The sequence below is a fragment of the Chiloscyllium plagiosum genome, chromosome 32 (assembly GCF_004010195.1).
Source record: "Chiloscyllium plagiosum isolate BGI_BamShark_2017 chromosome 32, ASM401019v2, whole genome shotgun sequence".
Taxonomy (NCBI): Eukaryota; Metazoa; Chordata; class Chondrichthyes; order Orectolobiformes; family Hemiscylliidae; genus Chiloscyllium; species Chiloscyllium plagiosum.
This window is the reverse complement of record NC_057741.1, coordinates 38,440,555-38,467,046: the sequence shown is the minus strand read 5'-3', so window position 1 is coordinate 38,467,046 and position 26,492 is coordinate 38,440,555. Positions and strand designations below refer to the sequence as shown.

Below are 26,492 nucleotides of genomic sequence, written 5' to 3'. Positions count from 1 at the left end.
TTCTGTACATGTATCAACGCCTGTTTAGTCACAGAACTTCATTTGATCAAAGAATTCCAATAAATTGGACAGTCTTTCTGAGATCATTGCATTCTTCCAATTCTAGTTTCTGGACCATCCCTGAATTTTTTTTAATCACTCCACTATTGGTGACTCTACCATTACCGGCTTAGGCCCCAACTCGGGAATTCCTTCCCTCCCTAAACATCTCAACTTCTCTTTCCGTCTTTTAAACAGTTATTTTTAAAAAAAAGATCAAAAGGACAGGTTTTGTTGTTAGCCCTAATTTCTCCTTGTGTGCCTTGGAGTCAAAAGAAATACCCTTGAGGTGCCATGGAATGTTTTATTATGTTCAAAATACATACCCATTGTGGTGACCTGTTCGTTACTGTCTGTCACCCTCTCCAACACTGAAGTGTAATTAATTAAGTTTGAAGTCATATCACTTAAGATTACATTGGAGATTTTAAAAATTCAATTTTAAATTTCAAAATATTTTTCATTGTCTTTTTTCCCTCTCTCCTAATCCAATCTGTCTTTGTTCCTTTTTGTGTCTGTATTCTGGATCAACACATCATTTGTTGAGATGCATAAGGCACATCCCTAAATACTCTCCATTCCTCTTTTCTGCATCTGATTCAACATTGCCTTCACCCACTGTAATGATTTTTGTGGGAGGTGTTAAGATGCATTGGGTTGCATCCATGCCTCTGAATAGGTCCCAAAGATCTGATGACCAAAAAAAGTATATTAATGCAGCCAGAGTATGATCTTGTAAATCCTTCCAATATGTTAATGGCAGGCAGTAAAGACAGCAGGAGAGTTGCCTGGTACAGATACAGATCAATGCCCTTCAAGCTATCGCCTCTGGTTTCAAGCTTGCAAGTTGTTCATTGGGGAAACTAACTAATTGTGGAAATAGGTTTAATCACATGCTTTGTCTGTCTCATGTGCAAAGAAGATAAAAATTATAAACTGTTTCCTACAGATACTGCCAGGCCAGCTGAAAATTTCCAATATTTTCTGTTTTTAAAATACTTAACTGCCATGTTCCCAAAGTGGTTCAGTTTTCTACTGTTCATTTTGTTGTGAATTTAGGGGATAGTTGCAGATGTACAAACAGGCCATCATGTTTATTTGTTAGCTGTGGCTTAGTGGGTAGTACAGTAGTGCCTCGACTTACGAACGACCCCGTTCATGAACAAATCGGTTTACGAACAGGATTGTACGTAAAATTTTGCTTCAACATATGTACGAAGTTCAAGGTACGAACGCAAAAAGCCCGTGTGCGACCACGTGGTTTCATTGTTCTGCTTTGCTACGCGCTTGTTGAACGCAAAAGCTCTCAGGCCCTGTGTGATCTCATTCAGTTCATCTTTGGCGCGTGCGCTGTGAACAGCCGTCCAAGTATTCTTACGCTATCTGAACAATGGGAAAAATTGATTCAGTTCGCGAACTTTTCGGTTCACGAACCGGGTCCCAGAACGGATTAAGTTTGTAAGTCGAGGCACTACTGTATTCTCATTTTCAGGGTTTCAAGGTTGTGGGTTTAAGTCCCACATAGGTGACTTGAACACAAAACTCCATGTTGACACTTCAGTGCAGTACTGTGGTAATGCAGCATTGTCAGAGTCATCACTGAGGTGATATGCTACATTGTTAGAGACGCTATCTTTCACATGAAGTGTTAAACTGAGGCCTGCTCTTGCCTCTCAGATTGACATACAACTTCAATAGTAATCCCTCTAAAGCAAACATTATCTAGTTGCTACCTCATTTACTGAGTCTGGGATCTTTGTGCACAAAATGGCTGGCACGTTTGCTGTATTCCAAAGATGACTACACTTGGAAAAGTATTTCACAGCTGTAAGGCATTCTGAATTTATGAAAGATACTATGAAATTGCGAGTCTTTCCAGTTTGAGACTAGTTAAAAATGCAGAAATCTGTCAACAAAAGTGATCTTGTCAATCCATTTAATTGCATTAACCATTATTTTCAAGTTCTAATAAATGACTTCTTGATTCTCAATTTCTCACATTGGCCAGTCTCTTGGTCATTCTCTAACATACTAATGAAATAGTTTGTAATAATTCATTAACGTTTTCTGTTGTGTTGCTATTAACTTTTTTATTTTCAATGTTCACCTCAATTGTAACCAGCTTGGGCTTTTCCCATTTCTATAATTATTTATGCTTATGCTCTGCCAAATTGATCTTCCACCATGTAGAATATTTAAATCATTTGAAGGTATTTTCGATAAGTTATCAAAGCTTAACTAATCCCAGGAGCAAATAAAATGCAAACCAAAATCTCTGCAAATGGTAAGAATGTGTAAAATAAACAGAAAACTCTAGATGGACGGGCTAGTAAATCTCTGTGGAGAGAAAACAGTTAATGTATTAAAAACCGTGACGTTAATTCTACCAAAAATTGATAGTCCATCTAACTTAATCTTAATGAGCCAGTGAATTTTGTATGGCGCGTAGAATTCACTCTATACTGGAATTTATTGATGATTGTTACAGAGATTGGTACTTTTACTTTTGTTTGTCATTTATATAACTGATTTAGAAAGAATATAGAAGGCAAGGTTAGTAAGTTTGCAGATGACAACAAGATTATTGGTATATGGTCAGTAAAGAAGGTTATCTAAGATTATAAGGAGATCTTGATCAACTGGATTCATGGCTGAGGAGTGGTAGATGGAATTTAATTTGAATGAATGTGAGCTATTCCATTTTGGTAATACAAACAAGTGCAGGACTTATTCAATTAATAGTAAGGCCCTCGGAAGTATTATAGAACAGAGAAACCCGGGGTTTAGGTACATAATTCTTTGAAATTTGTGTCTTATGTAGATTATAGTAAATAATACAGTAAAATACAGTGAAAAGTTTCAATAGTTGCTACAAACTGACACCATTATGAATACTTTAAAACTAAAAAGGATGGAAGATAATCAAAAGAGAGTCCTGAGATGCAACCCTTCCTCTACTGTTTTGCCACCGTATGTGCCGAATCCACCATTCTTTTAGTTATCATCTCCTCTTCACTGCTGGGCCAACCTTGTCAAGGCCAGGTCCCATGCTGAACCCACACTCACCCTGCAACAGGAGTACCTGGCCTTGCTGCTGCCTCAGTGGCACCAAACGTCCCAGCTCTGGGTGAACCACGCGGCTGCAGCAAGGCCAGGTACTCCTGTTGCAACGCCAGGAGTCCTCACTCTGGGCCTACTGCAACCAGGAGTCCATGGCTCTGCTGTCAGACCAGGCTGCAGCCGCCATCTTGCCAAGAGTTCCATTCCGGCAGCCTGCCTCTGAAATATCACTTTGCTGGTACAACCGTCTTCAAGTCTGCTGTTGCCTCCATTCACTGGAGGAGCATTGCCACTGCTGCCGCCACCATCCCCGAATATGGGAGGATGTCCCTGTTGCTGCTACCACCGCTGTCTCCAGCCAATGGGAGAAGCTGCCAATCCATGCATGGCCCACTCTAGTTGCCATGCCGATTTCACCAATAAACCCACTCCAAAGCAAAGAAAATAAAAGAAATTAAAGAAAAAAAGAAGTTTTTAAAAAAAAAGGGAATAAAGCATGGGAACGAATGAGGCCCAGGCAAAAGCCCACACGCAGCCCTGCTACTCTGCTGCCATCTTCAATCAATTGGGATGTCATGATGAGGTTGTTCAGGATGTTGGTGAGGACTGTTCTGGACCTTTTGTGCAGTTCTAGTCACCCTGCTATAGGAAGGACCTTTATAAGCTGGAGATGGTTCAGCAAAAAGTTATTGGGATGTTGCTGGGAATGGAGGGTTTTAGTTATAAGGAGAGGCTAGATTGACTGGGACAATTTTTGCTGGTGCTTAGTATTTTGAGGGATGATTTTCTAGAGATTTATAAAATTATGAGGGATTATAGATAAGGTTAATGGCAAGTATCTTTTCACTAGGGCAGAGGATTTGAAGAGTAGGGGGCATATTTTTAAGGTGAGAGGAGAAAGATTGAAAGACTTTTTTTCACAAAATGGTTTGTGTGTGAAATGAACTTAAATAGGAAGTGTTGGACGCAGGTACAGCTGCAATGTTTAAAAGACGTTTGGATAAGTCTATGAATAAGAAATGTTTGGAGTCATATGGGTCAAGCGCAGGTGGGTGGGATGAGTTAGGGGTTATGGTCAGCATGGACTGGTTGGACCGAAGGGTCAGCTCCATGCTGAATGACTCTCTGACCCTATGATTGGATGTTTGGATCACACATTGCTGAGCACTACCTGAATTATGGAAAGAACATGAAGTTCAAGCTGGAGCAAGGTATTGATCTTCTAGATGAAAACTTTTCAAGTGGATGTAAAAGATCCCATGGCACCATTTTGAAGAGGAGCAGGGAATTATTCTCAATGTCTTGGGTCCAACATTTGTCCCTTAACTAACATCATGAAAAGCACTGTCTGCACCATTTATTGTACTATGGGATTTTTGCACTGTACAGGTTATTTATCATTTCTGTACTCCCAACTGCATAAGCATTTCCAAAATACTTTTTTGGCTCTTTAGTACTTTGGAGCTCTCTCTCAGGTTGCAAAGACTGCTGAAAGAATCCAAGTCATTTCATATACAATGTTAGTGCAAATCTTTCTTTGTGCATGGACTCTTGCTATGTGTCAACATTGAAATTATAGCTTTTTTTCAAGGGTATGGTCTCCCCAATATTGACATGACTCCTTTTTTTGTCTTTATGATAGAATATTGTTGCAAGCAGTTTTTCAAAAAACTATGCTATAAGTAGAAACAATGCTGGAGAAACTCAGCACTGAGCCAGTTAGGATTTTTCTTCATTTCATTGAAGAATCATATCAGACCTGAAACTACTGTATTTTTTGCTCCTGATGCTGCCAGACCTGCTGAGTTTCTCCTCTGAGTGTTCTGAGATTGGAATAAGGCTAACATTTTTAGTCTGATATGATTCTTCTTCTTCAAAGATGAGTCAATATCAGACAAAAAACATTAATTCTGTTTCTCTCTCCACAAAAGGCTGCCAAAATTGCAACACTTTGTTATTCATATTTCCAGCATCTGCCGTACTTTTAAATATTTTCTAATCAACCTGTTCAGAGATGTTATGATGTTCCTCTGGGACAGGTGGTAATTGAACCCAGGATTGAAAATGTGTTGCTGGAAAGGCGCAGCAGGTCAGGCAGCATCCAGGGAACAGGAGAATCGACGTTTCGGGCATAAGCCCTTCTTCAGGAATTCCTGAAGAAGGGCTTATGCCCAGGATGCCTGGTCTAGAGGTAGGGACATTACCACTTAACCAGACCACCCCCCAAAATAAGCCTTGCATGTTATAGCATTTCAAGTGCTCATGGAAAAAAACTTGTTGAATGGCTTCAATGAGTTTCCTCCCCTACCAGCTTTTTCTTTAGGCAGTTAATCAGGGAAAGAGGTGTATTTTTTTCTGAGGAAGGGTCTCAAGGACTGGAAATGCTAACTTTCCACACATTTTGAGTTTCCCCAGCACTTGTGATTGCGTCCTTGTTGCAGATTTGCAACATGCGCTGTCCATGGAGAAGCGCATTGTCTAAAATGCCATGCAACTTGGGACAAAGTCCCTGGCGCTTTTGCACAGGGCTCGCGGGCACCACGTGCACCGGGAAGGGAGGCGCGGACGAGCACGGCGCGCGCACCTCCCACCTCCCCCACGCCGACCCTCACTGGCGGCGCTCGCGCGCGCGCGCGCACCTCCCGCCAACGTTTCTATTGGCCGCCGCTCGGCCGCCTGAGGCCCGGATGTAGGCAGGGGCCGGGCTATAAATAGGAGCGGCGCCGGGGCGGGAGCGCAGAGCGGTTTGAAAATCGGGGCCTGGAGGACACGAGGCGGCGATGGTGAGGGAGCAAAATTTTTTGTAAAATTTAAAAAGAAAACGCATACATAATAAATCCGCAGTTCAAAAGAAAGCAATAATTTCGACGACGGTACAAGCACCGTTTTTTATTCCTAATCTCATCGTATTTTTTTTTAAACCTCAGCTGTTGTTGTTATTCTCTGACAGGCTGGCGGTAAAGCGGGTAAAGACTCCGGCAAGGCGAAGACCAAAGCGGTTTCCCGCTCGCAGCGAGCAGGCCTCCAGGTCAGTGCGATCTCCTCCTCTTCCTTCCCGCTGACTGACTGCGGGAGCGGGCGGCTGCATCAGGGGCCAGCCCCGCGCGACAGAAGTGAATGCGGGCGGGCGCTGCTCACGATATTTCTTAACACGCCCCTCCCCCTCCTCCCCCGGGAACTGGCTGCGGCCGGAAATGAGTCTCTTCACACCCCCCGACACATAAATATATTGTTTCACGTCGCGGGCTTTCGGTTGTTTTCCTGACCGCCGTCTTGGTTTTTTTTTCTGACCTCCTTTTATTTCCGCAGTTCCCGGTCGGTCGCATCCACAGGCACCTGAAGTCCAGGACTACCAGCCACGGGCGGGTGGGCGCCACGGCGGCGGTTTACAGCGCGGCCATCCTGGAGTATCTGACGGCCGAGGTGAGTGTGGGGGTTGGGGAGCGCTATAGGCCGCGGCTCCATGGACGCGAGGTCCGTCGCCGGAAAGGTTCCGGGCTGCTGGCGCCTGGTGTGGGTCGAGGACAGCGTTCCGGCTTGGGTTGTGGTGCTGAATGGAAGGTTCCGGTAGTCATCACCTTGTCCCTTGTTGAGGTTTAAGGATAAATCAGACGTATCTAATTAACTGCGGAACGACCATGCCTTATCTGCTTTAGGATTCTCTTGTCTACATTCCGGTTCAGCTGTATATGTTTACTTTGATTCGGGCTTGCTTTTCATGCCCTTTGGGAGTGGTATTTTATTTATAGCAGCTGGTAGTCTAGTTGCATTTCGAACTTTTGGATTTGTGTTTTTTTTAAAAAATCCCCACCATTGGTTGACTCTTCTGAAGTTCCGTCATCCTTGGTCCCTACCCCTCTCGACAACTAATCTCAGTTTTGAGTTTTCACTGACTCCTTCGGTGAAAAATGCATTGAGGGTTGCACATTAATTTCTTTCTCTCCAGATGTTGCCTGCTGCGTTTCTCTGGCAATTTGTTTTATTACCTTGTATTTGATTTCAATGTTATGACTCTGATTATGCCCTTCACTTGATTGTATTCAATTAGATCAGTTCTTAGCCACGAGACTCTATATTTTATTTCTTCTGGTTTGCCTTTCTGCTAGGTACTAGAGCTTGCAGGAAATGCATCCAAAGACTTGAAGGTAAAGCGCATTACTCCTCGCCACTTGCAACTTGCCATTCGTGGTGATGAAGAGTTGGATTCCTTAATCAAGGCTACAATTGCTGGTGGTGGTGAGTTAACGTTTTTAAATCATAACTCCCTGAAAGTGAATTTATAGATAGATATAGGATAGTGAAGAAGACATGTGGCATGCTTTCCTTTTGTTGGTCAGCATCGTGTGTAGAGGTCATGTTGTGACTGCACAGGACACCTTTACAATACTGTGCAGTTCTGCTCTCCCTCTTATCAGAAAGATGCTGTGACACTTGAAAAGTAAATAGAAACTATAAAGATTTTGTCTGGTTGGAGGTTGAGTTGTAGGGAGAGGCTGAGGCCAACTTCCCTGGAGTGTTGGAAGCTGAGGGATGACCTTGTAGTGGTTCACAAAATCATAACTGTTATGGATAGGGTAAATAGACGGGTCTTTTCCCTTGGGTCGGGAAGTCCAAAATAAGAGGGCTTAGGTTTAAGGTGAGAGGATACCTAAGGGCTACTTTCAAGCAGAGTGGTGCATGTATGGAATGAGAGAAAATGGTTGATGCTGGTACAGTTACAACACTTGAAAGGTTTCTGGATGGGTACATAAGTAGGATGGGTTTAAGAGTGATATGGGACTAGATTGATTGGTATTTGGTTAGCATGGGCTTGTTGGATGCAAGGGTCAGTTTCTATGCTGTACACCTGTCGCTGTTCACTTGGGTATTTGAATTTTTTGCTCCTCTTTCCCCTTCCCTGCAAAACCTTATGCTTCCAGACTGTCCTCACTGCTCACTTATCTTGTATTCCAGGAGTCATTCCTCACATTCATAAATCCCTGATTGGCAAAAAAGGACAACAGAAGACTGTTTGATAATGGAAACTTCCTTTTTGGTTCGTTATACTCAGGACTCCATCTCCAAATAATCAGATGTAGAAAGTTGGAGGAATCTGACTGGAAAGACACTGGACTTCTGAAATGTGATTGCATAGACATTTTTATCTCAATAGTATTCGGGGAGGGGTCTTTTTAAAATAAAGCTCAATCAAACTTCCGTGTGCACTAGTCTGGGAAAGCCAAATCTGGGACCATATCCTCCAAGGTGGGACTGTATCTAGGTGACCTGGATTTGTTTCCTGGTTACTGCCTTTTCATAGCATCCCTGTTGCAGTGTTTTAAATGCAGGAAGAGCTCACTGCTTGTATGACTTTTATTTTTGAAGTAGATTTAAATCCAGATGGTTTGTTCTGACTGTTTGTTCTGTCTATTGGTGTATGAAGTTTTCAATAAAATGTATTAAAAGCTGTCTAGTGTTTTGTTGTTTTTTGAGAATGCAAGAGTTCTGCGGTTAACCATGGAAATGAAGTTTGCCCAGCAATAAAGACTATCTTGTCTGGGTTGAATGGTGCAGCAGCTGTTGGATGGAGAGAAAAGAGCTGACGTTTTGAGTCTACCTGTCCCTTTGTCAAAGCTTTGACAAAGGGTCATTTAGACTCTAAGTCAGCGCTCTCCTTACAGATGCTGCCAGACCTGCTGAGATTTTCCAGCATTTTCTCTTTTGGTTTCAGAATCCAGCATCTGCAGTGATTTGCTTTTATCCAACTATTGCATGGTATTTACTGTTCAACTTCCCTGGGGGTGGAACCTGACTTGCCCAGTGTGTGGGGGGGGGAGAATTGTGTTGCAATGGCAACTCACTCTCTTGGCTCCTTCATAATTTGCCATGTTCTGCCTGTTAATTACTTAACTAACATGCAAAGAATTTTTCCTCAATTTGCCCTGTAGATGCTTTGACTAGTTTCTTTGCCTTTGTCCTGAAACTATCTCTCGAATGTGAATTTTTTTTCCTTCCATATGGTCCCCATCAAACAGCTCGTACTCTTTTTACTCCAAACCAATCATAGTCAAAGACCTCCTATCTGTTTGTTTTTTTTCCAAGGCTGTAACAAGATAATTTAGTTTCTTCAGAGGTTGGTGATGAGTTACTACACTGGTGAAATTCAAGTATGGGTGTTTGTAATCATGGGAATAACTTCAATACACTGAAATGTAGCTGGATTAAGATGTCAAAGTTTGTCATCAAGTCTGTACTAGACAGTGAGCAGTTGAATGTAAGTATGAATACCAGGATTGCAAATGAAATCAGTGAAACTTTGTTTACTTTCTGCTTGTTTGTCTTGCATCAGAACATTAATTTATTCTAGTTAGCATTTGTATGAAAGGCCACTGTTCAAAGTGTCTTACTGTTGATTGACTTAACCCTGGGAGGCTTGTTAAGGTGGACAACTTCATTTCTTTTGATCATCTCTGGGATTCGGAGTCCAGAACTGGAGGGCAAAATTTTGAGTAGAAAGATATAAATGGGACCTGAGGGATGATATTTCCACATGGTTCATATGTGGAATGGTGGTAGATCTAGATATGCATCTAGACATATATACTGTTAAGGATTGAGATTGATATGGGCCAAATGCAGACAAGTGGGGCTTGCTTGGGAAATGTCAGTATGGATGAGTTGGACTGAAGGGTATGTTCCCATGTTGTCTGTCTATACTGAGATGACTATTCAAGTCCTCACAACAGGTAATGGACCAAATGCTGGAAAATGGAGCTAGTTAGATTTAGTTTTTGTGCAGACTTTGGGTTGTGGGGCCTCTTCTGAACTGAGATTTTCATTTGAAATAAAAGCTGTCTGCGTGATTAAGATCAGTGACCTCAAGTGCATCTTAGAAAATATTTGTAAAAGGGAATTTTTGTTCTTATTCCTAAATTCCTTGTGTGGTGCCTACATTTTTTGAGGCAAAAGTGAGGACTGCAGATGCTGGTGAGTCAGTTGAAATCCATGGTATTAGAAAAAGTAGAGTGGGTCAGGCACCTAAGGAGCAGGAGAGTTGGCCTTTCAGGCATATGCAGGAATTCCTTTTTAGGTGCACCCTTTAGATAACTTAAAACTGGTTCAAAGATGAATGTTTTGTGAGTTGGTGTAAGATTTGTAGGAATCATATGGGTCACCTTTTAGAGATGTTTAATCTTAATACACTTTATAAAACATTTTCATATACAATATCTCCTTTGGCTAAAAGGCTGACCCTTAATTTTGTCATAGTGCCTTTCAGTACTGCACTTGCAAGAAGATTCGCAATTTACGTGTTCACTTTGTCTAAACCATATAGGATCTTTGTCAATAAAGTCACTGAAATTTAGAAGAACAAGCCCTAGCTGTCCACACTGACCGCTCGTTCATTTCAGGTATAGCTACAGGGTATAGCCTTTTATAGCAAGTTTCAAACCCATGATCGCTAGCACCTAGAATGGAAAGGGCAGTAAAAGGGTGGGAACATCACCACCTGCAAGTCTCCCTGAATACGCTATTGTCACAGAGATATGTTGTCACTTTTTTCACCTTGACTGTGTCCTAAGTGTGGAACTCCCCTCCTAATGGTACTGGGTGTGTAAACCCCCAAACATGGGTACAAGAAGGGAGTCCACTCACTTTTCCAAGTCATTTAAGGATGGGTAATAAATGCTGATTGACATATTTATTCCATGAATGAATTTAAAAAAACTTTGTTTCACCTGTGACATCTATACACTATTACTGTACCATTACGAGGCAGAAGGTATGAATCTTTCATATTTGGGGTTGTTCACAGCATTTATCAAACCTTTGCTGGGATCAGTTCATTGTTTCTAGTCCTCTAAAATAATTCCACATTTTGAGAAATTTCATCTACTAAGCACACTCAAAACCCATATGCATGTAAAATTAGTTTCCTATAGAAACTTACATCAGGTCATTTGGCCTTGTGTGTGAGATAGCTCTGTGGAAGAACTATTCTAAGCCCCCCAGGCTTTTCTCCCATATCACTACAAAATTAGTCCCCTCCACGTCCAATTTCCTTTGAAAGTTTTCATGTGGAAGCTTGACTTTTAACACCCTTTCAGGTTGTGAATTACAGAATGTAGATTAGATTACATTACATTACAGTGTGGAAACAGGCCCTTCGGCCCAATAAGTCCACACCGACCTGCCGAAGCGAAACCCACCCATACTCCTACATTTACCCCTTACCTAACACTTCGGGCAACTTAGTATGGCCAATTCACCTGACCCTGCACATCTTTGGACTGTGGGAGGAAACCGGAGCACCCGGAGGAAACCCACGCAGACACGGGGAGAACGTGCAAACTCCACACAGTCAGTCGCCTGAGGCGGGAATTGAACCCGGGTCTCTAGCGCTGTGAGGCAGCAGTGCTAACCACTGTGCCACTGCGCTGCCCCCTTTGAAGAAAATGCTCTTTTCCAGTCAGTTTTATTTCTGTTTTAGATCTATAAGCCCTGATAACTAACTGACAGTTTCTTGACACTTAGTCTGGCTAAAAGCAACTTTAATTACTTTTTTTGCAAAACTTTGTTCTTACATTTCTTTCCTCCTGTGGTTCGTTCTTTTCACCCCCCCAATTGTGTACCACTTGCATCAAAAAATTTTAAATTTCATGCAAGTTACTTTATAAAAGAATATTGGCATTTATTTCAGATCAATGGCCTCTTTTTTTTCAAGTCACAGCCCCAGCCAGACAGCAGCTGATAAGAGGAATACCGTTCTGGTCAATGCCCAATCTCTGGTTATTAACCCCCAAACTCTGATTTAAAAAAAAAAATTCAGAAAAACAACTGCACAGCTGCATATTGTGATGCCTGAGACGACGACTTTATGGACAAAAAATTGTCTCAAGCAGATCCTGCAAGCATTAGAAACAACTTTGGTAGGTAAAGGAATATTTACCACTTCCAAAGTGGAAGACAAAGTTAAAAATCACAAAACCAGGTTATAGTCCAACAGGTTTAATGGGAAGCACTAGCTTTTGGAGCGACGCTCCTTCATCATGTGGTTGTGGAGTACACAATTCTAAGACACAGAATTTATAGCAAATGTTCACAGTGCGATGTAACTGAAATTATACATTGAAAAATAACTTGATTGTTAAGTCTCTCATCTGTTAGAATGACCATGTTACTTTCACTTCTTTCATATGTAAATCACAAAACCTTTTCTAAAAGTTAAATACTCAGGTTAACTTTAATAATTGGTGTCAGCCCACATAATATATTGAAGGTGTTAGCCCCCTGTATGCTGTTGTTTGTGCCATAATGTTTAGACTGATTCTAATCTAAAAAATGAGTTAACAGAGTCTTACAAGGATTCATGCAGTTTTTGAGCAAAGTACAATGTAACCCTGCAAGTACAAATTCACCCCACAAACGTGTATGTGTGCATATGGGTTTGTGTATGTGTCTGGGGTGGGGTGTTGTGAGTGTCTGTGAGAGAGAGTGTATCTTTGTGTATGTGAGTGTAAAGGTGTCTTAAGTCTGTGAGAGGGTGTGCATGTGAGAATGTGTGTAAGAGTGTCTGTGCGTGTGTATAGTGCAATGGTGGTCACCTGTAGTGTGACATGAACCCAAGATCCCGGTTGAGACCCTATCAGCCTCTGCTCGGCCACTTTTCGTTGCTGCCTGTCCCGAAGTCCACCTTGGAGGATGGTCACCCGAAGGTCCGAGGCTGAATGTCCTGGACCACTGAAGTGTTCCCCAACTGGGAGGGAACCCTCCTGTCTGTTGATTGTTGTGCGGTGCCCATTCATCCGTTGTCGTAGCCTCTGCTCGGTTTCACCTATTTTCACCAATGTATCATGCTAAACAGACAAGTGGGTATCAGGATGCATCAAGACTGAACTTATATTAGAAAGTCATTCTGCGTGTTTCAGATGTACAGTCACCTAATGGTTATACAGTGGTCTAATAACAATCTAGGGATTTGAACTAATGATGTGGTTCTGTTCGCCGAGCTGGAAGTTTTTGTTGCAAACGTTTCGTCCCCTGGCTAGGCGCCATCATCAGTGCTTGGGAGCCTCCTGCGAAGCGCTTTGATGTTTCCTCCGGTGTTTATAGTGGTCTGTCCCTGCCGCTTCCGGTTGTCAGTTTCAGCTGTCCGCTGTAGTGGTTGGTATATTGGGTCCAGGTCGATGTGTTTGTTGATGGAGTTTGTGGATGAATGCCATGACTCTAGGAATTCCCTGGCTGTTCTCTGTCTGGCTTGCCCTATGATAGTAGTGTTGTCCCAGTCGAATTCATGTTGCTTGTTGTCTGCGTGTGTGGCTACTAAGGATAGCTGGTCGTGTCGTTAGGGATTAAATAGGGCAAAAAGCTAGTATTAGTAATGGAGACATTGAAACCCATGTGGTTCACTAGTGTACTTTTGGGAAGGAAATCTGCCATCCATACACGGTCTTGCATTTGACTCCATACTCACAGCAATATTATTCAAAACAGTATCACTACTCCCAGTAGTGTTGCCATCACGTCTCTTGACCTTCCCACTTCTAAACTGTCAAACTGCGTGTCCAACATCCAATACTGAAGGACAAGAAATTTCTTTCACCTGAGGAACAGGAATAGATCATTCAGCCCCTAAAGCTTGTTCGATTGCTGAATGAAATCATGGCTGATTTGTGACCTAACTTCATATATCTGCCTTTTGCCAATATCTCTTAATTCCTTCGCTCAACAAAAAATTATGTCAAATTTAAAATGCGTCATATAAAACAAAAATTGGTGGTAAAACCCAGCAGGTCAAGCATAATCCATGGAGAGAGTAAAAGGGTTAATGTTACAGATTGAGGTGATCTGTAGACTGGCTGCAATATTGGTGTTCTGTTTGTCCTGAGATGAATTTGTGCCAGCACTAAAACCTAAAAAGTACTGCAGAAGAAATGTTCCTGGATCGGAGAATGTGTAAAATCCATACAGGTGGAGGCAAGAAATAAGGAGATGAAATCACTGGAAATCACATAGTCCACCTAACAGTCGCAGTATTGTAAGTCAGATAATAAATCAGGAGACTTCTGAGCTTTTCAAAAAAGGTAGTACATTAACATGAGTGACTTTAATCTTCATGCAGGTTTGAAAAATCAAATTGGCAGAGGTAACCATGAGGATTAACTCATAGTGTTTTTGGAACTGTTTCCCAGATCAATACGTTGCAGATCCCAATCAGGGATCAAACTATTTGGATCTGGTGACATGTAATAAATGATCTAGGAGTAAAAGAAACCATTGGATACAGTTACCATAACATGGTAGAATTTAGGATTCAGTTTGAGAGTGAGAAAATTGGGTCAGAGTCAACTGTGGTATGCTTAGATAAGGGTAATTATAAGGGAATGAGAGCAGAGTTTGGAATGACCTCAAGCTTACAGAGGATACAACGTTTGAGAAAAGCCTGAGATGTATTGGAATAGTTAAGTCGAGGGGTGACAAAGACAGAAAGCTTCTGTAGCATATAGATGCAGACTTGGGTTATGTCAAGGAGGTGATAATAGGCAGTCCACAAGCAGAAGTCAGCCATTTGGCCTATTGTATCTGCTCTGACATTCAGTTAGATCAAGTTAGCTAATCTGACAATCTTCAACTCCACTTTCTTGCCTTTTCCCAATAACCTTGACTCCCCTACTAATTAAAAATCTGCCTATTTCAGTCTTAAGTATACTTAATAACCCAGCCTTGACAGTCCTCTGTAGTAAAAAAATTCACAGATTCACTACCTCCTGAGAGAAGGAATTCCTCCTCGTCTCTGTTTTAAATGGGTGACCCCTTATTCTGAGATTATGATTTTGGTTGTCTTTTGTTGGTTGTTAAAACTTCCATTGATTGTTGCTCTATTGCATTTTTTTTTTCAATTTGTCGCTATCCTTTACTTCCTTGGTTAACTATGGTTGGCTTATCCCCTTCCTAAAATCTTTCTTCCTCATTGGGATATATCATTTTCTTAAACACCTGCCATTGTTCATCAATTATCTTCTCTAATAAACTCCTTTCCCAGTCCACTCCAGCAAACTCTGTCCTCATGTCTTTGTAATTACCCTTATCTAAGCAGCTGTTTCTAACCCAATTTTCTCACGCTCAAACTGAATCCTAAATTCTACCATATTATGGTAACTGTATCCAATGGTTTCTTTTACTCCTAGATCATTTATTAAATTTGCAATATTACATGTCACCGGATCCAAATAACTTTGTCCCTGATTGCGATCTGCAACATATTGATCTGGGAAACAAAAAAACTATGAGTTAATCCTCATGGTCACCTCTGCCAATTTGATTTTTCAAACCTGCATGAAGATTAAAATCACTCATGTTAATGTACTACCTTTTTTGAAAAGCTCAGAATTCTCCTGGTTTATTATCTGACTTACAATATTGCGACTGTTAGGTGGACTATAAGTGATTTCCAGTGATTTCATCTCCTTATTTCTTGCCTCCACCTGTATGGATTTTACACATTCCCCGATCCAGGATCATTTCTTCTGCAGTACTTTTTAGGTTTTCGTGCTGGCGTAAATTTGAGGTGAAAACCCAACTCAGGACAAACAGAACCCCAACAGTGCAGCCAGTCTACAGATCACCTCAATCTATAACATTAACCCTTTTACTCTCTCCATGGATTGTGTTTGACCTGCTGGGTTTTACCACCAATTTTTGTTTTATATGACGGATTTTAAATCTGACACAATTTTTTGTTCAGCAAAGAATTTAAGGGATATTGGCCAAAGGCAGATATATGAAGTTAGGTCACAGATCAGCCATGATTTTGTTCAATGATGGAACAGGGTTTGGGGGCTGAATGATCTATTCCTATTCCTATGAATGAAGTTCCTCGGGGAAAGAAATTTCTTGTTCTTCAGTACTGGATGCTGGACACGCAGTTTGACAGTTTAGAAGTGGGAAGGTCAAGAGACGTAGCAATACAGAGTGGATGTTGAGAACATTAATGGGAAAAGTGATACCATGTTTATGAATAATATTGCTGTGAATATTATGGTTTCTGAGGAAGGGTCACTGGACCCAAAGCCTTTAACTTTGATTTCTCTGCACAGATACTGCCAGACCTGCTGAGCTTTTCCAGCAACTTTTGTTTTTGTACCTGATTTGCAGCATCTGCAGGTCTTTAATTTGTTACAGTATAACAGGTTTATTTGAAATCTTTCGGAGCACTGCTCCTTCATCAGGTTTCACCACGAAGGCTTGTGATTTTGAATAAACCTGTTGGACTATATCCTGGTGTCATGTAGCTTCTGGCTTTGTTCACCCCAGTCCAACACCTCCACATCTTCACTCAGACAGGGTTTGAGCCACATCAGGAGGATATTGCATTGTGTAATAATTTGGAGGTGCTGGTGTTGTACTGGGGTGGACAAAATTAAAAATCACACAACACCAGTTTATAGTCCAACAGGTTTGTTTGGAAGCACTAGCTTTTGGAGCACTGCTCCTTTATCAACCACCTGATGATGGAGCAGCCCTCCGAAAGCTAGTGCTTCCAAATAAACCTGTTGGACAATAACTTGGTGTTGTGTGATTTTTAACTTTGCATTATTGTAAAGGAACATGAGATCTTAAGGAGATATGAGGACAGTTGGTGTCGTGTGGCTTCTGACTTTGTTTTAGTAAATGCTGCCATTAAATGTTTTGGGATCTTTAAGATAAACTAAATAAGTTAAAGGCGCTCTACAAATGCAGCTTATTGTTGGCCTCAAGGCGGGTCCAACAGATAAGCCAGGGCTGTCATTGGTTCAAAGAGACTGACGATTCCTAACTTACATTTCGCCACCAAGTGGTGTTTTTTTTTATTATAAGAAATGTTTTTTCATTATAAAGCCGAGCAGTAACGGGGTGTGAGGTGCAGGAGGGCGACTGCAGCCTGTGCCCGGGGTTTGCATTGAGTGAGCTGGAGGTTGCTTTCTGATGGTCTGGGTGTGCAACCTGTCTATTTCCTGGTTAAAGACTCCGGCTAAAGGAAGAGGAGGAGGAAGTTAAACCATGGAAGGGAACAAGGACGAGGCGGAGAAGTGTTTGCAGATTGCCAGGAAAGCTTTGCGGGAAGGAGAGCCGGAGAAAGCGCTCAAATTCCTCAACAAGGCGGAGAAGCTGTATCCTTCTGCCGAGGCGAAAGGTGAGGCTGCAGGAAGGGAAATGGAGGAGGGGGAGAGGGATCGCTTCAGAAAATATAAACTGCGAGAGGGCCCAGGGTTTTAGGGGGAAGGATTTCCCACGGTCAGGGATGGCAGCTTGGTTTGCAATGTGGCTCTGTTGTTGCAACAAGCGCTGATTTCACCAGAGCCCCCAGCTGTCAATCAATCCCAGATTCCCAGGGCCCAGCTGTCAATCAATCACAGATTCCCAGGGCCCCCAACTGTCAATCAGTCCCAGATTCCCAGGGCCCAGCTGTCAATCAGTTCCAGATTCCCAGGGCCCAGCTGTCAATCAATCCCAGATTCCCAGGGCCCCCAGCTGTCAATCAATCCCAGATTCCCAGGGCCCCCAGCTGTCAATCAGTTCCAGATTCCCAGGGCCCAGCTGTCAATCAGTTCCAGATTCCCAGGGCCCAGCTGTCAATGAATCCCAGATTCCCAGGGCCCCCAGCTGTCAATCAGTCCCAGATTCCCAGGGCCAGCTGTCAATCAATCCCAGATTCCCAGGGCCCCCAACTGTCAATCAGTCCCAGATTCCCAGGGCCCAGCTGTCAATCAGTCCCAGATTCCCAGGGCCAACTGTCAATGAATCCCAGATTCCCAGGGCCCAGCTGTCAATCAATCCCAGATTCCCAGGGCCCCCAGCTGTCAGTCAGTCCCAGATTCCCAGGGCCCAGCTGTCAATCAGTCCCAGATTCCCAGGGCCAACTGTCAATGAATCCCAGATTCCCAGGGCCCAGCTGTCAATCAGTCCCAGATTCCCAGGGCCAGCTGTCAATCAATCCCAGATTCCCAGCACCCCCAGCTATCCATCAATCCCAGATTCCCAAAGCCTCCAGCTGTCAATCAATCTGGAGTACCACAAGGATCGGTGCTGGGCCCTCTACTTTTCGTCATTTAAATAAATGATTTGGATGCGAGCATAAGAAGTACAGTTAGTAAGTTGTAGATGACACCAAAATTGGAGGTGTAGTGGACAGTGAAGAGGGTTACTTCAGATTACAACAGGATCTGGACCATAAGACATAGGAGTGGAAGTAAGGCCATTCGGCCCATCGAGTCCACTCCGCCATTCAATCATGGCTGATGTGCATTTCAGCTCCACTTACCAGCGTTCTCCCCGTAGCCCTTAATTTCTCTAGACAACAAGACAACCAGATGGGCCAATGGGCAGAGAAGTGGCAGATGGACTTTAATTCAGATAAATGCGAGGTGCTGCATTTTGGGAAAGCAAATCTTAGCAGGACTTCTACACTTAATGGTAAGGTCCTAGAGATTGTTGCTGAACAAAGAGACCTTGGAGTGCAGGTTCATAGCTCCTTGAAAGTGGAGTTGCAGGTAGATAGGATAGTGAAGAAGGCATTTGGTATGCTTTCCTTTATTGGTCAGAATATTGAGTACAGGAATTGGGAGGTCATATTACGGCTGTACAGGACATTGGTAAGGATAAATAGACAAAGTCTTTTCCCTGGGGTCAGGGAGTCCAGAACTAGAAGGCATAGGTTTAGGGTGAGAGGGGAAAGATATAAAAGAGACCTAAGGGGCAACTTTTTCCATGCAGAGGGTGGTATGTGTATGGAATGAGCTGCCAGAGGATGTGATGGAGGCTGGTACAATTGCAACATTTATGAGGCATTTGGATGGGTATATGAATAGGAAGGGTTTGGAGGGATATGGGCCGGCCGCTGGCAGATGGGACTAGATTGGGTTGGGATATCTGGTCGGCATGGATGGGTTGGACCGAAGGGTCTGTTTCCATGCTGTACATCTCTATGACTCTAATCCCAGATTCCTGGGATTCAGTCGTCAATCCCAGCTTCACGGGCCCAGTGGGTAATTAATCCTGGAAACCCTAGGCCCAGCTGTTGATCAGTCCCAGATTTCCAGGACCCAGCTAGTGATCAATCCAACTATCTGTGGGGACCTAGTTGTAAATCAGTTCCAGATTCCCAAGCCTGCAGTTAATCAATCAATCAATCACTGGCCAAGTGCTTTTTTCCCTGGCTAATAGTTATGTGTATTCTTGTTTCTTGTAGCCCTACAACCTCTCCCCATCCCCAAGGAGTTTGCAATAACCTCAGCTCTGCTTATTATGCCAAATGAATATTGTAACTTTGACTGTCTAGTGGGAGGCTTTGCAAGTCAGGTGGTAACATAGAAATTGAGAGTAGGTGTTGCAACCCTTTGAGAAGGTAAGGGGTCAGTCTCCAGAAACTATGCAGGCCATTTGGATTACAGACTCTTGTTGCTATTCTGATTCAACTGAATACACAAACAAGGAGCAAGCTGTAGCTATTCGTCCCCTCAATACTACTTCGCAATTCAATAAGATTGCAGCTGATCTGATTATTCTGCAATCCCCAATAATCTTTCAGCTCTATCAGTATTCTACCTACCCCTGCCTTTTGAGGAAGACAGTCCCAAAGACCCATGTCCCTCTCTCACCTCATCTCTGTTTTAAATGGGTAACCCCTTATTTTGAAAGGGTGACCCTCAGTTCTAAACAAAAGTAGATATTGTTGGAAAAACTCAGCAGGTCTGGCAGTATCTGTGGAGAGAAAGCAGAGTTAACGCTTCAGTTCCTAGTATTCTCCCACAAGGGGAATATTGTGTCCATAGCCATCCTGTCAAAACCCTTCAGGATCTTCTAATACTGTCTCTGGTTTCAACATAAAAGTGCATGCGATTGCTACAATCAGTATGGATGCAATTATATTTATTTTTAAATTATAATGTTTTTCTCCTAGCAGATGAGGTGTCTTTGTGCATCTCTGAGGATGCCACTTCTAGAATTTATGGTTCTTGGAATAGCGAGTGAGTACTTGTGTAGGACAAGATGTTTTGAGCTGAAGTTTCCAGGTCCCTCTTTGAAAGTAATGTTGCCTGATTGTGATGAGAGGGAGGGAGGGAAAGTGTTTACCTTGAAAATGACCTTCTGAGAGTCAATGTGCATTGGCAAATATGAAAGCAAAACGTGTTTTGATTGGCAGGTCTATCATGCATTTAAGATGTTATATGCTCAATGTATGGTTACTGGCATTGAGGTAATTTTATTTAATTTGAGACTACCAGTACATTTGGATTCACTTGTGACAGAATAACAGTGTCATTTTTGAACCATTTATGTGCCTCTGCAGCTAAAATGCATAGTCTATTTATACTTTCGTAAGCCTCCAGAGTACTTGAAAGTCTTGTTTGTTTATGCTTCATCTCTAACAATCTTTCTCCCTCGCGCACTTTCTCCTCATTGCTGGCTGTGCATCCAGCTGCTAAGGGGTTGAGCTCTAGAATTCTCTCTCTGCTCCTCTCTCCTTTTGAAGACATTGCTTGAACCTGGCCCCCCTCACTCGGCAGATGCGACTTGTCCCGATGTTGTCTTGCGTGGCTCAGCATCCAATTCTGTGCTTTCATGATCCTGTAAATCAGCTTGGGATGACAGGCACTATATAAATGTGAGCTGTGTAGGAGAGAAACCCAGAAATATGAATGTTATCCAGCTTTATAATCAATTACACAATTTGTGATATTGCACAAACCTACTCTCTGTGATTATGGGTGGTTTCAGATCAAAGTAATTTCTTAAGGGGGAGCTAAATGCATGAAGGAGAAAGAAATGGAAGCATTAGTTGATTGTGGAGGGGTGGAATAGTCTGTTTCTGTGGTACACATTCAGTCTTAACATTGATGTTTTGCATCTAGTAGAGTTTTGTTTAACCATAAAATGGGCCACTGTAAAATGATCCACACCCAGTGAAAATACTTAATAAAGGATTGATCCCACTCAGCGGGATAGAGTTTCCAAACTTTTCTGAACCATTGTTTCAAAGACAGTGAAAGAATCTGACTATGTTAACCTGGGACCCTGCAGAAGTCATTTTTAAAGATCTTCTCATTATGCAGAAAGCAATTCTTGTTAAAGTCTGTAACAAATACAGAAATTGCTGGAAAAGCTCAGTATTTGGAATATTGCATGCGTATCTGGTCTCCTTCCTATTGGAAGGATGTTGTGAAAGAGTTCAGAAAAGATTTATAAGGAAGTTGCCATGGTTGGAGGACATGAGCTAAAGTGAGAGGCTGAACAGGCTGGGGCTGTTTTCCCTGGAGTGTCGGAGGCTGAGGGGTGACCTTATAGAGATTTACAAAATTATGAGGGGCACGGATAGGATAAATAGACATAGTCTCTTCCCTGGGGTGGAGGAGTGCAGAACTAGAGGGCATAGGTTTAGGGTAAGAGGGGAAAGATATAAAAGAGACCTGAGGGGCAAACCATGCAGAGGGTAGTACGTGTATGGAATGAGTTGCCAGAGGCTGGTACAATTGCAACATTTAAAAGGCATTTGGATGGGTGTATGAATAGGAAGTGTTTGGAGGTATATGGGCCGGGTGCTGGCAGCTGGGACTAGATTGGGTTGGGATATCTGGTCGGCATGGACGAGTTGAACCGAAGGGTCTGTTTCCTTGCTGTACATCTTTATGACTCTATGATTTTATGTCTGGCAGCATCTGTGGAGAGAAATCAAAGTTAATGTTTTGGGTCGAGTGACCCTTCCTGAGAACAGCAATTTCTGGTTTTGTTTCTGATTTACAGCAGCTGCAATTCCTTTGGTTTGTTTATTGGTAAACTCTAATTTGTGAGGCTGATTTCTCCAGCGCAGAATCCTGATGGGGGTGAATGACTGATCGTTCTGTCCTCCAATCACAGCTTTTCAGCAAGTGACTAATATCAAATTCTCCTTTAGGCCAATTACTGTTGCAGTTGGAACTTTCAAGGATATTTACTTTGGTGCCACAAATGCAATAGAATCACTGTTTTCAAACAAAGTAACTCTTTCATTTTCCCATACTAAATCTTTCAATTTTCACTGATACATATTGTGACCCCCATTGTTGCAGATTTAAATTTTTTACCTTTACCATTAAATTGATGCATAACCTCATCCTTCCGCCATCTGTACTTCACAACTCACACCCTTGAATTCACTGACCCACTGGCCTTTCTTGTGTCCTCCACTGCAATGTTGGCTTGAGTTCAGTGGCAGGGTCCTAGCCTCTGATTCAGGAGGTTATGGGGAGAGAGACTTGAGCACTTAGACCATGTGCAGTGCTGAGGGAGTCAGAGGGGCTGTCTTTAAATGAAACATTACATCAAGGTACATATGATCCTGAAGCAGGGTCACTGGGTCAGAAATGTTGAGTCTGTTTCTCTCTCCACAGATGCTGCCAGACCTGCTGAGTTTTTCCAGCATTTTCTGTTCTTAATTAGCTGAGGTTGTCTGACCCTTCAAGTGAATGCAAAAGATCCCTCGGCCTCTATTGCAACTACAGTCTCCCTGGAGTCATGAGCAAATATTTATTCCTAAACCAACATCACTTAAGAAACATGGTCCATGGTCATTATCATAATACATCTTTCCAGGGGCTTTCTGTGCGCAAATTGACAGCTGCTGTTCTTCCATCACAATGGTGACTGCACCTTGTTGGCTCTAAATGCTTCCTGAAAGTGTGAACGGTGCTATAGAAATGTAAATCCTTCCTTTTTTGTACTTTCAGAAGCTTAATACCCACACTTTGGAATTTTCTCCTAAGGAAACCACCTCCAGCCTGGGGGAAATCTACCTGTTGTTTTTTTATTCATTTGTGGGACTTGGCATCGCTAGCTGGGCCAGCATTGATAGCCCATCCTTATTTGCCCTTGAGAAAGAGGTGGTGAGCTGCCTCCTTCAGCCGCTGCAGTCCACTTGTTGTGGGTTGACCCACAATGCCAGTAGGGAGGAAATTCCAGGATCTTGACCCAATAACTGTGAAGGAACAACAATATATTTCCAAGTCAGGGTGGTGAGTGGGTTGGAGGGGAACTTGCAGGGGATGGTGTTCCTGCTGCCCTTGTCCTTCTAGCTGGAAGTGGTCATTGGTTTGGAAGGTGCTGTGTAAGGATCTTTGGTGAGTTTCTGCAGTGCATCTTGTAGATAGTAGCAGCAGTGTGTACTGAGGGCCGGTGGTGGAGGGATTGAATGTTTGTGGATGTGGTGTCAATCAAGCAAGTTGCTTTGTCCTGGATGGTGTCAAGCTTCTTGAGTGTTGTTGGAGCTGAACTCATCCAGGCAAGTGGGGAGTATTCCATCACACTCCTGACTTGTGCCTTGTAGATGGTGCATAGACTTATGGGTGTCAGAGATGAGTTATGTGCCGCAGTATCCCTAGTCTCTGACCTGCTTTTGTAGACACTGTGTTTATGTGGTGAGTACAGTTGAGTTTCTGGTCAATGGTAACCGCAAGGATGTTGACAGTGGGGAATTCAATGATGATAATACCGTTGAAAGTTAAGTGGTGGTCGTTACAGCGTCTCTTATTGATGATAGTCATTGTCTGGCATTTGTGTGGCGTGAATGTTACTTGCCACTTGCCAGCCCAAACCTGGATATTGTCCAGATCTTGTTGCATTTGAACACAGGCTGCTTCAGTATCTGAGGAGCTGTGAATGGTGCTGAACATTGTGCAATCATTGGCAAACATCCCCACCTCTGACCTTATGACAGAGGGTAGGTCATTAATGAAGCAGCTGAAGGTAGTTGAGCCGAGGACACTATCCTGAGGGTCTCCTGCAGAGATGTCCTGAAGCTGAGATGACTGACTGTCCATAACCACAACTATCTTCCTCTAACCAGCAGAGTGTTTGCCCCCTGATAGATTCCAGTTTGCCAGGACTCCTTGATGCCATACTCGGTCAAATGCGGCCTTGATGTCAAGGACTGTCCCTCTCCCCTCCCCTCCTCTCCGGAATCCATTTCTTTTGTCCATGTTTGAACCAAGGGCGGAATGAGGTCAGGAGCTGAGTGACCCTGGGGGAACCCAAACTGGGGGTCACTGAGCAGGTTATTGCTGAGGTGATAGCACTCTTGATGACACCTTCTATCACTTCACTGAAGATCGAGACTAGACTGATGGGGCAGTAATTGTGTCCAATTTTATGTATTTCAATGACATGGTCCCTCATTCTTTGAGACCACATGTCTTTTCTGATTATGCCCCAGTGAAGCAATTCAAGGGTTTGTATAAATTGCAAGTCAGCTGGTTAGTTAAACATATCTCAGCATCTAGAATTTGCATAGTTTGAGTCTTCACTTCCTAAAAAAACTGTTGTGGGCTGCAACTGGCAATGCTGTTTTTAAGCAGTGTCTTATACCAATGGATTGTGAATGTTTTCTTGTGTCTTTTGAGTAGAATATTGTAAAGGATGTTGTGTCCACAACTGAGTGAGTTTAGCATTTATTTATCGTGTTTATTTGCAAATTGGAACCAGAGAATTAAGAGATTTTAAACGTGAATGGGCTTTTGTTTTCCTGAGAAAGGGAAGACTGAGTGGTAACCAGAGAGAGGGTTTGACAGGGTAGAAGGAGAGAAAATGTTTATACTTGTTGAGGAGTCTGAGACTAGGAGCTATCAATACAGACACAAATAAATCAAATAGGGATTCATAAAAAACAAGTGAGAGAGGGATAGCAGGAGATACTGACAGGGTGGGGAGGAGGCTTATATGGAGAGTAAATGCTAAGTGGGCTCATTGGGTGAATGGCCTGTTACTGTGCTTGGAAATGCTATAACTCGAGTACGTCGGATGCATCAGTTTTTGTCCAATGTGTGCAGGAGGGTTTCCTGACACAGTATGTCGAAGGGCCGACAAATAGGGGAGGCCACACTGGATCTGGTGTTTGGTAATGAACCAGGCCAGGTGTTTGATTTAGTAATAGGTGAACACTTTGGAGAGAGTGACCATAATTCAGTTACATTTAGTTTAGCAATGGAAAGGGATAGGTACATGCCACAGAGCAAGAGTTAGAGCTTGGGGGGGGGAGAAGGGCAATTATAGTGCAATTAGGAAAGACTTAGGATGCATAGAATGAGGTAACAAAATTCTGGGGATGGGGACAATCAAAATGTGGAGCTGGTATAAGGAACAGATATTGCGTGTCCTTGATAGGTATGTCCTGTCAGGCAGGAAGGAAGTGATAAGGTAAGGAAACCGTGGTTTACTATAGAAATTGCATCTCTTGTTAAGAAGAAGAAGGAGGCTTATGTGTTGATGAGGCGAGATGGTTCAGATGAGGCGATGGAGAGTTACAGATCAGTGAGGAAGGATTTAAAGAGAGAGTTAAGAAGAGTAAAGAGAGGACATGAGTAGTCTTTAGCAAATAGAATAAAGGAGAACCCTAAAGCTTTCTATAGGTATGTGAGGAATAAAAGGATGACTAGGATAGGAATAGGGCCAGTCAAAGACAGAAGTGGGAAGTTGTGTGTGGACCCTATGGAGATCCGAGAGGTGCTAAACGAATATTTCTCATCAGTTTTCACTCAGGAAAGGAGAATATTGTAGAGGAAAAGAATGAGATACGAGATATTAGACTACAAAGGATTGAGATTAATAAGGAAGAGGTGTTATCAATTCTAGAAGGAGTGAAAGTAGACAAGTCCCATGGGCCAGATGGGATTTATCCAAGGATTCTCCAGGAAGCTAGGGAGGAGGTGTTGGAGCCTTTGGCTTTGATATTTGAGTCATCATTATCTACAGGTTTAGTAACACAGGACTGGAGATTTGTAGATGTTGTGCCCTTGTTCAAGAAGGGCAGTAAAGATGACCCAGGTAATTACAGACCCGTGAGCCTTATGTCTGTTGTAGGAAAAGTTTTGGAAAGGATTATAAGAGTTAGGATTTATAATCAACCGAGCAAGCAACAGTTTGATGCAGATAGTCAACAGAGTTTCGTAAAGGGCAGGTCACATCTCACAAACCTCATTGAGTTTTTTGAGAAGGTGACCAAGCATGTAGATGAGGGTAGGGCATTTGACGTGGTGTACATGGACTTCAGTAAAGCCTTCGATAAGATTCCACATGGTAGGCTTTTGGAGAAAATGCATAGGCATGGGATTGAGGGTGATTTAGCAGTTTGGATTAGAAACTGGCTTTCTGAAAGAAGGCAGCGAGTGGTGGTTGATGGAAAATATTCAGCCTGGAGTCCGAGTGTTAGTGGTGTGTCACAAGGATCTGTTTTGGGACCACTGCTGTTTGTCATTTTTATAAACGACTTGAACGCAGGCCAGGATGGATGGGCTAGTAAGTTTGCAGATGACACGAAAGTTGGTGGAGTAGTGGACAGTGTGGAAGAATGTTACAGGTTGCAGGGGGACTTGGATAAACTGCAGAATTGGGCTGAGAGGTGGCAAATG

At 42.8% G+C, this 26,492-nt stretch overlaps 2 protein-coding genes across 2 annotated transcripts in view; both read left to right on the top strand.

The window, feature by feature from the left end:
* Window positions 1-5,771: 5,771 nt before the first annotated feature.
* LOC122539293 (histone H2A.Z) lies at window positions 5,772-8,547 on the top strand. The gene is made up of 5 exons (XM_043673987.1): window positions 5,772-5,882; window positions 6,050-6,127; window positions 6,409-6,522; window positions 7,206-7,335; window positions 8,053-8,547. The coding sequence occupies exons 1-5, from the start codon at window positions 5,880-5,882 to the stop codon at window positions 8,112-8,114; spliced, it is 387 nt and encodes a 128-aa protein (XP_043529922.1). The 5' UTR covers window positions 5,772-5,879; the 3' UTR covers window positions 8,115-8,547.
* Window positions 8,548-16,885: 8,338 nt separating this feature from the next.
* dnajb14 (DnaJ heat shock protein family (Hsp40) member B14) overlaps window positions 16,886-26,492 on the top strand; it is a 42,171-nt gene continuing 32,564 nt past the window's right edge. Inside the window, exon 1 of the mRNA XM_043674465.1 lies at window positions 16,886-17,251. Within this exon, the coding sequence (XP_043530400.1) occupies window positions 17,119-17,251 (133 nt within the window). The 5' untranslated portion in view covers window positions 16,886-17,118. The remainder of the gene's footprint in view (window positions 17,252-26,492) is intronic.

Coding starts and splice junctions, on each gene's coding strand:
- LOC122539293 (XM_043673987.1), top strand. Junction 6,128..6,408: donor CGCAGCGAGCAGGCCTCCAG/GTCAGTGCGATC, acceptor TTATTTCCGCAG/TTCCCGGTCGGTCGCATCCA. Junction 7,336..8,052: donor GGCTACAATTGCTGGTGGTG/GTGAGTTAACGT, acceptor CTTGTATTCCAG/GAGTCATTCCTCACATTCAT.